The sequence below is a fragment of the Cherax quadricarinatus genome, chromosome 81 (assembly GCF_038502225.1).
Source record: "Cherax quadricarinatus isolate ZL_2023a chromosome 81, ASM3850222v1, whole genome shotgun sequence".
Classification (NCBI taxonomy): domain Eukaryota; kingdom Metazoa; phylum Arthropoda; class Malacostraca; order Decapoda; family Parastacidae; genus Cherax; species Cherax quadricarinatus.
The window spans coordinates 11,156,142-11,171,535 of record NC_091372.1 but is presented as its reverse complement, the minus strand read 5'-3'; the positions used below and the strand labels follow the sequence as shown (position 1 = coordinate 11,171,535).

Here is a 15,394-nt window from a genome sequence, read left to right as displayed (position 1 = left end):
TTTACCTTGGGTTTTTCGCAGTTGATTAGGCAGAATGAACCATGTATTCAGATCCCTAATGTTTTCAATTAATCTGCACTTTTGATCTTCAGTTTTAGTATAATTTCATTTGCCACATCATTTATCTTTTTCCATTTTCCATGCTGCATGATTGATCAATTTTCTAGCCCAGTTAATAATTTTTTTTTTGTGGGCAGATTTAAGTATTGTTATAACTTATTTAAGTTTTAGCAATTTTTGTGAATATGCAATAATTATTTACATTCATTCACTCCCTCAGCTTGAGAATATAATAATTTTTCACTGTATTTGTTCACTCAACTAGAGAATGAGTGATGGCGAATATATTACTTTACATCACCCTGCCTTGGCAGGTAATAGGCATCATTACAGAAAATAAATGATAATAGTAATAATACAGTAACAGGTTTAATAGTATTAATTACAGGACAGTGATAGTGTGAATGATGGTGAAAGTGTTTCTTTTTCGGGTCACCTTACCTCGGTGGGAGATGGCCAACGTGTAAAAAAAAAAATACAACAAGAATATGAACGTGCCAAGTCACTTATAGTAAGTTCCATTCTTTAAAGTCCCTTGCTTGGTTTTATAGGCTTTCAAGCATATGTACGTCCACGATGGTTTGGTGTTCGCATCTTGGGCTTGGTGATCATGATGTGCATCAGCCTCACTGCTGCATCAATAATGTGCCTCACACTTCCGGTACTTGTGGGCCGACAGTGCATGTATTTAGCACTGGGAGACACTAAGGTAACACTCATAATTTTTCATTATTTTTATGAGGAATTAAATATTCATTTTGTCTAACAATATTTTTAGGCACTTGGTCCTCAATGTAAGAATGTTTGTTATGAGCATTCACATTTAAGATTAAGGTCCATAAAAGATATTTCAAAGATGATTCTTTTTATGTATTCTGATCTGTAGTTATGAATGTGTGAAATATAATCATTCTTAATACAGTGGACCCCCGGTCAACGATATCTTTTCACTCCAGAAGTATGTTCAGGTGCCAGTACTGACCGAATTTGTTCCCATAAGGAATATTGTGAAGTAGATTAGTCCATTTCAGACCCCCAAACATACACGTACAAACGCACTTACATAAATACACTTATATAATTGGTCGCATTCGGAGGTGATCTTTATGCGGGGGTCCACTGTACCTTTGTTTTGTATAGTTAGAAGATTTTGAGTTACAAACAACTTTTTTAACAAGTTGAAACACAAGGAACATAACTTAGTTGGGGACTCTGTGTAATACTATTGTTGGTGGATTTAATTTAGCAAAAATAATAGTTACTGTAATAATTGAATGATGGTGAATGCTTCCAGTTTTTGAGTTGCATTGTTTCGGTGGGAGGCAGCAGGTGTGTGTGAAAAAAAAATAGATTACTAGTGCAGTGATCATAATTTTAGATGATTCATGTTTTACTTAATGTCGAGAAGTTGAAATGGCTAAGAGACATAAGTAAATTTATTCAGACACAGGTACATAAATCTTTCTTCTATCAACAAATCGGCCGTATCCCACCGAAGCAGGGTGGCCCAAAAAGAAAAACAAACGTTTCTCTTTTAAACTTTAGTAATGTATACAGGAGAAGGGGGTTACTAGCTTCTTTCTCCCGGCATTTTAGTCATCTCTTACGACATGCATGGCTTACGGAGGAAGAATTCTGTTCCACCTACCCATGGAGAAGTACATAAATACGGTTACATAGCATCTTATGTCTGGTTAGCCAGACTTGAGTCCTGGAGGGAGAACTTACATTGCCTCCACTTTAAAAGAGGGGTTTGGGATATTGGCTGTTTGGAGTGACATCTAAACTGGCATATCTGAGTGCCTCTGCAAAGACAATGATTGTATGAATGATAGTGAAAGTGTTGAACAATGATGAAATTTTTTTTTGGTTGGGGGGGGGGGTCTTTGTTTTAGGGTCACCATGCCTCAGTGGGAAATGGCCAGTGTGTTTAAAAAAATCCATACCATTCTGGGAGTTAATATGTAAAAATCTGAAATTTTAAAGATTTGTTAGTATTTTTGTTTGCATTTGTGCATGCGCTCGTTGTGTGTGTTTTACTCGACTATATGTGGTTGCAGGGGTTGAGTCATAGCTCCTGGCCCTGCCTCTTTGCTAGTGGCTACACACACTCCCTCCTTCTCCAAAAACCTATTTGTGTGAGTGCCTACTCACCTATATGTGATTGCAGGGGTCAAGTCACAGCTCTTGAACCCTTGTGTGTTTGTGGGGGGGGGGGATGTGGGGTTTCTGCCAAATTGAAGTTAATGTACCTGTTGCAATTCATAGGGTCATTTAAATTGTGATGTCCATGCATTTCTGACAAGAAGCTATTGAATGAATGATGATGATTGTGTTACTTTCTTTGGGTCACTCTGCCTTGGTGGGAAACAACTGATGTGGCAAAATAATGATACTCCTGCAAGATGTTAGCTTCTCTATTAATATAAATTCTCATTCCATCTTTTTATTGCTCTCATATTGACAAAATTTTTATAATGTCTATTATTATTATTATTATTATTATTATTATTATTATTATTATTATTATTATTATTATTATTATTATTATTATTATTATTATCACACTGGCCGATTCCCACCATGGCAGGGTGGCCCGAAAAAGAAAAACTTTCACCATCATTCACTCCATCACAGTCTTGCCAGAAGGGTGCTTTACACTACAGTTTTTAAACTGCAACATTAACACCCCTCCTTCAGAGTGCAGGCACTGTACTTCCCATCTCCAGGACTCAAGTCCGGCCTGCCGGTTTCCCTGAACCCCTTCATAAATGTTACTTTGCTCACACTCCAACAGCACGTCAAATATTAAAAACCATTTGTCTCCATCCACTCCTATCAAACACGCTCACGCATGCCTGCTGGAAGTCCAAGCCCCTCGCACACAAAACCTCTACCCCCTCCCTCCAACCTTTCCTAGGCCGACCCCTACCCCGCCTTCCTTCCACTACAGACTGATACACTCTTGAAGTCACTCTGTTTCGCTCCATTCTCTCTACATGTCCGAACCACCTCAACAACCCTTCCTCAGCCCTCTGGACAACAGTTTTGGTAATTCCGCACCTCCTCCTAACTTCCAAACTACGAATTCTCTGCATTATATTCATTATATGTCTATGTGACTATGTTTTGTATGCAGTTGTCATTCATGTTCTCGTATTCTGCATCTTATCCTAGGAAAGAGTCTGGTCTTGTTTACTCTTTCTATGCCCCAATGTATTGTATTTATAGATCGTATAAATTTTTTGGGGATAATTTTTTTTTTTTTTTTTTTTTTTTTTTTTGCACTTCGCCAGAAACAAGAGGTATTATTCTTCATTTCTCCAGGGATGAGAGTTTTTTTTTTTTTTATTTCTTCAGGATAAGAAATTATTTTCTTTTGCGTTGCGCCAGGGATGAGAGATTAATATTTTTTGCATTGCTTCAGGGACGAGAGATTTTTTTTTTTTCAACAAACTGGCCATATCCCACCAAGGCAGGGTGGCCCAAAAAGAAAAACGAAAGTTTCTCTTTTTAAATTTAGTAATTTATACAGGAGAAGGGTTACTAGCTCCTTGCTCCTGGCATTTTAGTCGCCTCTTACAACACGCATGGCTTACGGAGGAAGAATTCTGTTCCACTTGCCCACGGTGGGAGACGACCGACTTGTTGAAAAAAAAAAAAAAAAAAAGAACTAGAAAGAAATTAGAAGAAAACCCAGAGGGGTGTGTATATATATGCTTGTACATGTATGTGTAGTGTGACCTAAGTGTAAGTAGAAGTAGCAAGAAGTACCTGAAATCTTGCATGTTTATGAGACAGAAAAAAGGACACCAGCAATCCTACCATCATGTAAAACAATTACCGGCTTTCATTTTACACTCACTTGGCAGGACGGTAGTACCTCCCTGGGCGGTTGCTGTGTACTAACCTACTACCACAGGACAGCAGTACCTCCCTGGGTGGTTGCTGTCTACCAACCTACTACGTAGGACAAGAAATATAGTGTGTAATGTTTCCTTGTAGTTCAATTCTCTCAACTACAGCAATAATTTCAGTTCATGATTATTGAGTTATGCTTAATGTTTGTTAACCCTTTGACTGTTTTGGTCGTATATATACGTCTTACGCGCCACTGTTTCCGACGTATTTATACGCGTAAATTCTAGCGGCTTCAAATCAAGCAGGAGAAAGCTGGTAGGCCCACATGTGAAGGAATGGGTCTGTGTGGTCAGTGTGCACCGCATAAAAAAATCCTGCAGCACTCAGTGCATAATGAGAAAAAAAAAAACTGACCATTTTTTTGGATTAAAAAGCTGACTTTGAGGTGTATTTTTGTATAGTATTTATCGTTGTACATGTATTCTCGTTTTCATGGTCTCTCGTGATAAAATGGAAAACATATTACAGAAATAGAGATGATTTTGATTAGTTTCATGATGAAAACGACCTTGAAATTGAGCTCAAAGTAGCGGAAAGGTTCGATTTTTGCCAATGTTCAGGAGTAAGCAAATCACACCACACGTCCAATACACATCAACTGGGGAGTCTGATATTTTTTATACCATTTTTACAATAATGCAGAAGTCTGCATAACAGTAAATTTTGTATTTTTTTATGAATAACAAATCAAAATAGAAAGCAATAGTAATATAAGAGGGGCCTAGAGATGTGACTAATGAACAGAGGATATGTTATTTTAGTGCCAAGAATGTCTACATTGTTTAATCTGGACCCTATTTTGGACTTGGCATCTTTTTTAATTTGCATGAAATTGGCCAGTTGCCAATTTCTGACCACTTTATTGGGTAGTTCAAATCGGTAAATGGGTGGTTTCATGTACTCAACTGATAGAAAAAATGGAGTTCTAAAGAAATAGCTACGAGTTTGGTCAACTGGAACAACGGAATTGACCAAAAACAGGGCTGAGATTTGGTGAAATCGCCGATGCGTATATGTTGCCGAGACCGCTAACTTTGTGGAAGCGTAATTCCGTGAGTTTTTGACCAAATTTCATACTTTTGGTGGCATTACCATCGGGAAAAGATTCTCTATCATTTCATAAGGATTTTTTTTTTTTTTTTTTTTTTTTTTCAAAAAATTTTGCGACATAGAATGACAGTTTCAGAAAGGGGCTTGCGACAGTCAAAGGGTTAAGCAAGAGCTCCATGCAGTCATTATGCACTGCAGGTAAACCTGACATACCTCCCTCGGTTAGTACATGTGTAAGGTTTAAAGAGTACTGTTTCGTGGGAAATGGCCGACGTGTTAAAATTTTTTTTCTTTTTTTTTTTTAATAACACATCGGCCATCTACCAAGGCAGGGTGGCCCAAAAAAGAAAAACTTTCATCATTATTCACTCCATTACTGTCTTGCCAGAGGCATGCTTACACTACAGTTATAAAACTGCAACATTAATACCTTCTTCAGTGGGGTGTTAGTAAAAGGACACATGTGTAACTAATGTGACAACGTTTCACTGTCCAGGAGCTTTGTCAAGCCATTACAGCTTGACAAAGTAAGTTTATTTAGGCACAGATGCACATAAGTACAATTATCATACGTAGTGTAAATTATCTAGGTAGGTAAGGTTTCCAGAAAACAGGACGTGTGTTTCCTGACACGAGTCTTAGTCATGTGATGACCCACCGTTGGAGCTTTTAGTCATCTGACTGAGGCCTTCCGCTGGCTTACTGGTCCACCCCTTTAAAAAATATGGTTATAGTTACAACCATTTAGTATTAATTACTTCGTGTAACTTAAAAAAGTCCAAGTGATTTCCGTTGGAGTCCTTGTGAAAAATGAACGAGTATCCTTCTTTGGGCTACCCTTTTGTGGTGGGAAATAGATGATGTTGTAAAATTATGTAATGTGAAAATATGTAGTGGTCATATTTGTGTCGTGGCAAGTGACTTTCAAAGTCTTTTTGATTTCTGAAGGTAATTCTTGTTTGCCAGCCTAGCATGTGCTGCCAATGTATTTTTCATGTGCACATCAGATGACAAATTTGGTGTAATGTTTACTAATTTAGGAAGAACAGAAAGGCACAATACAGTAACTGGAACAACACACAAGTAATCCACACATAGGAGAGAGAAACTTATGACGACGTTTCAATCTGACTTAATCCAGGGGTACACTGTGGTGCTCCTGGCATTCAGTTTTATTATAACTTGCTAAGGATGACCTTTTGGAGCTATTTGTTCAATTATTTCTCTAATATGTTCAAGTTCTGTTGCAATTAATGCATGGTGACCCAAAGAAGGAAATGCATTGACCATCACTCATTATGTTGCCGGAGGTGCATGGACACTTCAGTTTAAGCAATCCTTTGAACTGCAACATTTCCTCCCACCCATCTTTGCTAGTTACATAAGCACTCGTGAAACTTTTTTACATTCCGTGGTTCTGTCTTCTGTCATTCAGATATTACATACACAGTGTTAATTCTCTCACCTCTGCCTGCTTCTCCAGTTTTATTCTTTAACCTTTACAATTGGAGCTTTCCTATTTCTTTAATCATTCTAGATTACCTCCCACTTCCCAGGTTCTGTAGAAGGTCTATGTGTTTAGCACCTTCTATGAACATATGATGCTGTAATGATAATACAGTGGACCCCCGCATAACGATTACCTCCGAATGCGACCAATTATGTAAGTGTATTTATGTAAGTGCGTTTGTACGTGTATGTTTGGGGGTCTGAAATGGACTAATCTACTTCACAATATTTCTTATGGGAACAAATTCGGTCAGTACTGGCACCTGAACATACTTCTGGAGTGAAAAAATATCGTTAACCGGGGGTCCACTGTAATTAGTAATAATTTGTTTGTGGATGCCAGCATCGGAGTAGTCATTAACTGCGTCACGTTGTCTTGTTTCAGTATCATATGTATCTCTCACTCTTACCACCTCTCACTATTAATGCCTCTCACTCTTACCACCTCTCACTATTAATGCCTCTCACTCTTACCACCTCTCACTATTAATGCCTCTCACTCTTACCACCTCTCACTATTAATACCTCTCACTATGACCACCTCTCGCACACTTTGCGTTTGTTGCCCTTAACAAATAGGGAAGTACAGGTGGGTATTGAGTCATGATTAGTGAATGGGGAATCAGGCCTCCACATGTGGGTTTAAAATTTGACTTGTGTATTATACGGTATGTGCTTGAAGCGCTCGTACTCTCTCTTTCTCCCCCTCTCTTTGCGAACATTGAAGAAAACATGGGAAGACTAAACACAGGACAACAGTCTTGCTGCAGCTTTTTCTTCAGTCCTTACCTTTATATTTTTTTTACAGCAATGCACTTGGGCCAGATTGTTTTATGAAAGTGTCATATTTTTGGTGGTAAAAGTTTTACATGAGGTTTCTGTATCCTGTGTTTATTATATACTGTAGTTAATTTATAGGTTGTGCATTATGCTATTTAATATTAAGCAAGATTTACTGTATATAAGGCAGAGTGGTGGAGCCTTCTTTGGGCCAAGATTTAATTTAGTTGATTTGATGTGTCTAATGTTTATTTGTTGAATTTTTTCCTAAATGTGAGTGAGCTGAGGAATGAATGATCACTGATGGAGTGATATCTTTGAGAAGGGAACTTCCTGAGTGAAACTGCTATGACTTCATGTCTTGTGATGTAATAGTTGTCTTTGAGCTTTTCTTGATGTTGGGCAAAGTGGAGAATCCAGAGTTCTGTACGTTGGTCTGATTAATGCTGTTTAACCTGACTGAACAGGCACCAGGCTATGATTAGTGGATGGAGGATCAAGCCTCTACCTTTTGCTTGTTCTGAATAACCCACATGGGTAGCACTTGATAAAATACATTGTACATTGGTCTTTGTGTAAGAGTAAGGCCACTGACATCTCTCTAGTGTTGAAGACTCTGCTGAAATGACAGGTCCAGCCAGGACGTGTCGAAGCTCGAGACGAGTCGCCTTACGGGATCTTCTACCAGGTCCAGAAGTCGGAGATAGGATGGGCAGCAGGCCATCCAAGAGAGAGGTTCATATTCAAGGTGAGAGTGAACTTGTGCCTCCAGCGAGAGAGAGAGAGAGAGAGAGAGAGAGAGAGAGAGGAAAGAGAGAGAGAGAGAGATGCGCCTTAGCCCTATGAGTTGTTGGTAGTCTTGCTTACAAGGTTCACTTCTTTGTTCCATGTATTTATTACAGAGTAAGATTTTATACCAAGATGTCTAGTTCATCATTGAATGCTAAATCTCTCTCATCTTCATATCAGTGTTAGTAGTTTCATCTGTCTAGTGATCATTATCTTTGCCTTCACATTAGCAAGTGTAATTTGCTGTCACTGGCCTCTGGATGCTATGTCACCTTACCTTGGTGAAGGGTGTGTAGTAGCTCAAGTACCTGATTTAAGGGACTATTTCCCTGATGTTTTGTCAGCCTACCATGGTGGCAAGGTTTGAGTAACCTCAGTGTCTCATTAAGAATCTAGTATCTCATTTTTCACCTATAGAGTGAAAAGATTTCCTCTCTTGTCAAGATTTTGCTGTGACTTACAACATTTACTTGAATTATGGATGTGGTTTCGGCTGTGACTATGTTGTACTTAGGATTGCTTTGATTATATCATAAATAAGTCTATATTATGACAAGAAATTAGCTATGAAATAAATTGTTACTGAATGGTGAGTAAAAAAAATTAGTGGCAGTAAATTAATATTGATGTCAGCAGTTTTAATTAAAACTGAATAAACAAACAGTTCTCCACTCAACACTAAATACAGTTTGATAATTAGATATGACAGAGCTCAGTCATGCCAGTCACTTGAAAGTTATGAGGTGGGACCAACAGCTAATCACAAGTTAATACTACACACACATTCCCTAATACCAGATGAAACACTGAAGAGTAAATACCAAGACGTATTTCTTTGTTACAGCCAGGTTTCAGGAAATTTTTAATTTTTGCTTCCGTATTTTTTGATGTGTAAAAATTTATTAAAGATAAAGTTTCGTGCTGTATTACCCCTAAGAGTTTAGTGCTTCCCCATGATTTTTTTTTTTTTCTTCTTCAACAAGTCGGTCGTCTCCCACCGAGGCAGGGTGACCCAAAAAAGAAAGAAAATCCCCAAAAAGAAAATACATTCATCATCATTCAACACTTTCACCACACTCACACATTATCACTGCTTTTGCAGAGGTGCTCAGAATACAACAGTTTAGAAGCATATACGTATAAAGATACACAACATATCCCTCCAAACTGCCAATATCCCAAACCACTCATGATTATAGTAATAATTGTAACTACCATTCTTTCCTTAAGCTTTCTGTGCATGTTTTCAGTCTGATTTTGAAGCATCTTTCCGGCAGGTCAATCCCTTTACTGTGATGCATATTTTAATAACAAGTCCTAGGCTACAGACTTAGTTTTGTGTCATGGAGTTTATTAATTGCTGGGTTATCTGCAGAGACCCTGATGACTTTTATGGAGAAAATTTTGCGAGAGTGATTTGGAGTATTGAAGGGATAGTGATGGTTTTAACGTGTTATGATTTATTTATTGTTTTTAAGAATATTCTGTGCTTTTTGTACTTGTGGTTGTAATGAGTGTGTTGTATGGTGTGAATGTAAGTTGTGTAATGAATGGTGTACTGAATGACATCTTGGTTTTATTACTCTGAAAACTCAACAACCCTCTTCTACCTTCCTTAACTCTTCGAGGGGATGGGAAAATGGTGTCTTGATAGGCTCTTGATTCAAGGAAATGGAGCTTTCTTTTCCACAGATCAAACCTGTCTACCTTTTCCCCCCTCAGTGATGGATCACCTGTTTGGCCTTATCATCTTGTAAATCTATTATTATTATTAATATAGCTATTTTACAACATCTGCTGTCTTTTGCTCAAAGAAGGAAATGTATTTACCAGTATTCATTCAATAACTGTTTTGCCAGAAGTGCTCGAATATCACAGTTCAATTGTCCATCTGAATTGTGACATCCTCTAAATGAATATTCACTAATAATCACATACAAGCGGGTCCAGCTTTACAGCGATTTGCTATTGCATAGGTTTTCAATTATACCCGTTCTTCATTTATTCATACTTCCTACAATAAATATATTCACTAATGGCTAAGGACAAAAATATTTAAAGGTAAGTAATATGCATTTTTAGGCCTAGCTCTATTGCTCACTTAATGTATGATAGTGTAAAAATGATATCAGGCTTTTATATGCATTTGGAAGTGAAAAATGGCTATATTTCACTTTACAGCAATGTTAGTCTTTACAGTAATAGTCCAGAACTTATCCTGTTGTATAAGTAGGGCCCTCCTGTTTAGTACATGGTGAGGTCAAGGCATAAACAAAATGGCCTTATACAGTACATGGTGGGGTCAGGGTATATAGAAAATTACCTAGCATACCTCAGTGTCTGTTTGTCTTTGAAAAAACAGTCCTCTGGAACTTTCAAGATATACCTGGAGTATACCTGGAGAGGGTTTCGGGGGTCAGTGCCCCTGCGTCCCGGTCAGTATACGATCAGAGAGGCTAGAAAAATATTCTGAAGATTATTCTTATTGGAAATTAAGGGTAGATGGTGTGAGGGAGCCTTAGTATGCCTGCAACAAGTCTGCAACACATCTTTTGCATGAATGAGACTTGTGCAGCATTTGGGAATCTCTATTGAGGAAACATTTTGCCAGCCAGTGGATTTTTCAGTCCAGGCTGAGGGACTGATTATCTCAATTCTCTCCTCATCTTCTGCCATTCATTCCTGTATTGGACTGAAGAAGCCACTGGCTAGTGAAACGTTTCCTCAATAAAGATTCACAAATGTTGCACAAGTGTCTCATTCCTCAACTAGTCAGTTTTCTGAACCATTTACGTCACATCTTTTGTGTACAGTGAGGGGACACCTAGAATAGTTCACTGCAAGATGAAAAAAGGCTCAGTAGTATACTACACAGCACTGCAATACACTTTACAAACAAATCACTGCTCTGTATCACCCCATCACTGCACTACACACTAAAAGAGTACCACTGTAATCTGCAACCACTATTACACTGTGCCACTACCACTTCACTGCTCATTATTGCACACCCAGGAAAGGAGCCAAATTGGAGTGCTGTTGGAGTGTGAGCAAAGTAACATTTATGAAGGGATTCAGGGAAACCAGTTAGCTGGACTTGAGTCCTGGAGATGGGAAGTACAGTGCTTGCACTCTGAAGGAGGGGTGGAGATAAATTGCAGTTTTTGGACTGTAGTGTTGGCACACCTCTGGTAAGATAGTGATGGAGTGAGTGATACAAGTGTTTCTTCTTTTTTGGGTCGCCCTACCTCGGTAGGAAACAGCCGATGTGCTAATAAAATAAAAAAATAAAAAATTCTCTCTTATTTACACCTGCTGCTATTACTTATGGTGGTTTAGGACTGTTGTTAAATTTAATGGTATGAATGAAGAATAAATGTCACTGATGGTTATAGTTTGTGCAATTTGGGCACCAGTGAATATTTTGGGCAATGTCATACCATAGCTCTCGTATTCATGCCCTGTTGAGATAGGTCATTTTAAAGCATTATTTGCAGAAGAGTTCCTGGAGGGAGGTGAACGTCATTGTTAAACTGACAGTGTTTTGAATAATGCATTCCTCTTACAGGTTGTACATGAATGTTATACTATACCAACGAAATGAAGAATTAGACACACGTGCAACACCTGGGTATCTTTTTTTGTAGATGTTTTACCATCCAGTAGCTTTATCATTGCAAATTCAAGGATGTAATGGAAAGACTGTATAACTATATACAGAAGATGAGGCATTCAATTCCTCAGCCTTGGAGTTGGTGAAAAGCACCGTAGTCTTCAAGACTACAATGCTCTCCACCAACTCCAAGGCTGAGGGACTAATTACCTCATCTTTTGTCTGTAGTTCTACAGTCTTTCCATTATGTCCTTGTATTGTGCCGATAAAGCCAGTGGAGGGCAAAATGTCTACAAATAAAGATACCCAGATGTTGCATATGGCTCTAATTCTTCATTCTTTGAACAGTGCATATATTCTTTCATCAAATCCATATCCATTCTTTCAGGTTCATGAGCTATACACTGGTGCATGTGGATTATACCTCTGTCTTCTTGGCATCCGAGGCATTACCCTTTTGGCATCATGGATCATGTTAGGTTGGACCCAAGTTATTGTGAGGCTTCGGCAGTGGGGCATTATGGTAAGTTGTATGTTGTTTAGCTTCAAGAGTTAAGTGTTTTCAGAATACTGTACCCTAGTTCATGTGAATTAACTACAGAATAGGCACTGTTCAAGAGGGGTGTCTTGATGCCAAGAAGGGCTCTTGATGCAGGGAATTGTAGCTGTCCTTTCCTTAGATAAAACTGATTACAGTGGAACCTTGATTTTCGTTTGCCCTGGTTTTAATCGAATTCGGTTTTCGACTCTTTTTGTCAAATTTTTTCCCAGTTTTCGTTCATCACCTCAATTTTCATCAAGTTGACAGTGGTCAGCTGTACTGAACATGTCCGCCCACACCAACACAAAGCATCCCACACATTCTGAGTCAGTCTGGCATTGTTACTTGTGGTAGTGATGGTGGTAGAGGGTGGTAGTGATGGTGGTAGAGGGAGGTAGTGATGGTGGTAGAGGCTGCTGGGGATGGTGGTAGAGATAACCTGTCCTTCCTCTTCCTTCCTCGCTGTCTTCCATACACCAGCAAGAGTCTTCAATAAAGGTAGAAGTGATGTTCAATGTTCATTTATCCATTTCATTAGTCCTTTATATTTATTTCTCATTGTTTTCTGTATGTAAAACCATAGTTATTCTCCATAAAATGTATTTTTTGTTAATACTTTTGGGTGTCTGGAACAGATTAATTGGATTTACATTATTTCTTATGGGAAATATTGCTTCAGTTTTCGTCAAATTCGGTTTTCATCAAACTTTCTGGAACAAATTAATGACGAAAACCAAGGTTCCACTGTATCTGCCATTCCCCAGGCACCTCATGACCCATATGGATTTAGATCTTCCTTGGGCCTTCCTAATACAGGAGGGCCCAACTTTACAGTGCTTTGCTTTACAGCATTTTCCTAATTCAGCAGTTTTCAATTATACCCATTTATTTATTCAGGCTTCCTATAATAAATATGTTCACCACTCACTCTCACTATATGCTCAGGAAAGTATTTTCAGATAAGTAATGTGTGTACTATATATGCATTTTTTAGACCTAGCTCTATTGCTCACTTAATATATGATAGTGTAAGCATGTTATCAGGCTTTGATATGAATTTGAAAGTGAAGAAAGGCTATGATTCACTTGACAGTGGTAGCCTGGAACTTAACCTGCTGTATAATTGGAGCCTTCCTGTAATAATAATTGAGAGAGAGTGGAGACAAGTGATTTATGTGGCAATGTGCTGTTTGGAGTATGAGCAAGGTAACATTTATGAAGGGATTCAGGAAAACTGGTGAGGATATTTCAGTTCGAAGGGTCACCTGAACTGTGACATCAACACACTTCTGGAAAAACAGTTGTTGAGTGAATGGCTGAATGCTTGCTCGCTCGCTCTCTCTCTCTCTCTCTCTCTCTCTCTCTCTCTCTCTCTCTCTCTCTCTCTCTCTCTCTCCCTCTCTATCTCTCCCTCTCTCTCTCTCTCTCTCTCTCTCTCTCCCTCTCTCTCCCTCTCTCTCTATCTCTCTCTATCTCTATCTCTCTCTCTATCTCTCTCTTCTCTCTATCTCTCTCTCTATCTCTCTCTCTCTCTCTCTCTCTATCTCTCTCTCTATCTCTATCTCTATCTCTGTCTCTATCTCTCTCTCTCTCTCTCTCTCTCTCTCTCTCATCTCTATCTCTCTATCTCTCTATCTCTCTCTATCTCTCTCTCTCTATCTATCTCTCTCTCTCTCTCTCTATCTCTCTCTCTCTATCTCTCTCTATCTCTCTCTCTCTATCTCTCTCTCTCTCTCTATCTCTCTCTCTATCTATCTCTCTCTCTCTCTCTCTATCTATCTATCTATCTCTCTCTCTATCTCTCTCTATCTCTCTATCTATCTCTCTCCATCTCTCTCTCATCTCTCTCTCATCTCTCTCTATCTCTCTCTCTCTCTCTCTCTCTCTCTCTCTCTCTCTCTCTCTCTCTCTCTCTCTCTCTCTCTCTCTCTCTCTATCTATCTCTCTATCTCTCTATCTCTCTATCTCTCTCTCTCTCTCTCTCTCTCTCTCTCTCTCTCTCTCTCTCTCTCTCTCTCTCTCTCTCTCTCTCTCACACACACACACACACACACACACGGTTACAGGGTTTGACAAGGTTAAGGATCCCTAGCTTTATTTACAGGTTAAGGATTCCTAACTTTATTGGCAAGCTAAGAGCTGTTACCTACATCAGCTCATTTGAAAGCATTTTTATTGTTATGAGACATACAAGTAGGAAACAGGATGAAGTTGGAGCCATCTGTGGGCCAGCATTTTCATTTGATCAACTGACTTTATCTCGTTGACATCATTATGCTGTACGAATGTGTTCCATACTCTAGTCATCCTGGGTATGTGTGATCTCAGATGGAGTGATGTTCTGGAGAAGGGTACAGCCAGAGTGAAGTTGCTGCTTTCTGCCCGTCTTGTGGCATAAAAGCTTGTTTCACGCTGTCCTAGAAGTGGATCCAAGTGTGGTATTTTGACAATATTGGCCTTGTACATAACAGTAAGGCCACCCACATCCCTCCTATGTTGAAGGCTCTGCTGAAATGACAGATCTATCCAGGATGGGTCCAGGCGAGAGATGAGACGCCTTGCTCTGTTCTCTACTCTGTCAAGCAGTCGCAGATGAGAGGGGGGCAGGCAAACCAAGAAAGTGGAGCATACTCAAGGTGTGAGCGCATTTGTGCCTCGTACAGGATCTTGCAACCCCTACTGTCAAGCAGATGGGAGATACGGCGAAGTGCTGTAAGCTTCCTGGCTGCCTTGTTTGTAAGATTTACAACATGGTTCTTCATGGTTAGTTTGGAGTCAAATTTCACCCCAAGGATATCAACTTCTTCGCCAGGTGCCAACATCCTCCCATTCATCCTTACTACTGCACCAGCATTACCATCATGGTGCCTAGAGACGATCATCATTTGCATTTTCTCAGGTGCAAATGTTACTTGCCATCTATTTCCCCAAGCTGATATAGCTCTCAGCTGGTGATTGATGTAGCTTAGAGCAGCTGGCATTTCTTCTCTTGGATAAGTGAATGTCAGTGTACAGTCGTCTGCATATGCATGTGATTCTGGGATGAGATGAAGAAGGTCGTTGAAGTAGACATTCCATAACAATGGACCCAGCACGCTTCCTTGTGGAACACTTGCCCCAATAGGATGTCT

The 15,394-nt window shown here is 39.2% G+C and overlaps 1 protein-coding gene across 2 annotated transcripts in view; it reads left to right on the top strand.

The window, feature by feature from the left end:
• LOC128699804 (E3 ubiquitin-protein ligase MARCHF6) overlaps positions 1–15,394 on the top strand; it is a 47,226-nt gene that overhangs the window by 23,198 nt on the left and 8,634 nt on the right. The window contains exons 13-15 of one of the 2 annotated variants that reach the window (XM_070102409.1): positions 612–769; positions 7,952–8,068; positions 12,111–12,245. In XM_070102409.1, coding sequence (XP_069958510.1) covers positions 612–769; positions 7,952–8,068; positions 12,111–12,245 — 410 coding nt within the window. The remainder of the gene's footprint in view (positions 1–611; positions 770–7,951; positions 8,069–12,110; positions 12,246–15,394) is intronic. The other variant, XM_070102410.1, reaches the window with a different exon arrangement.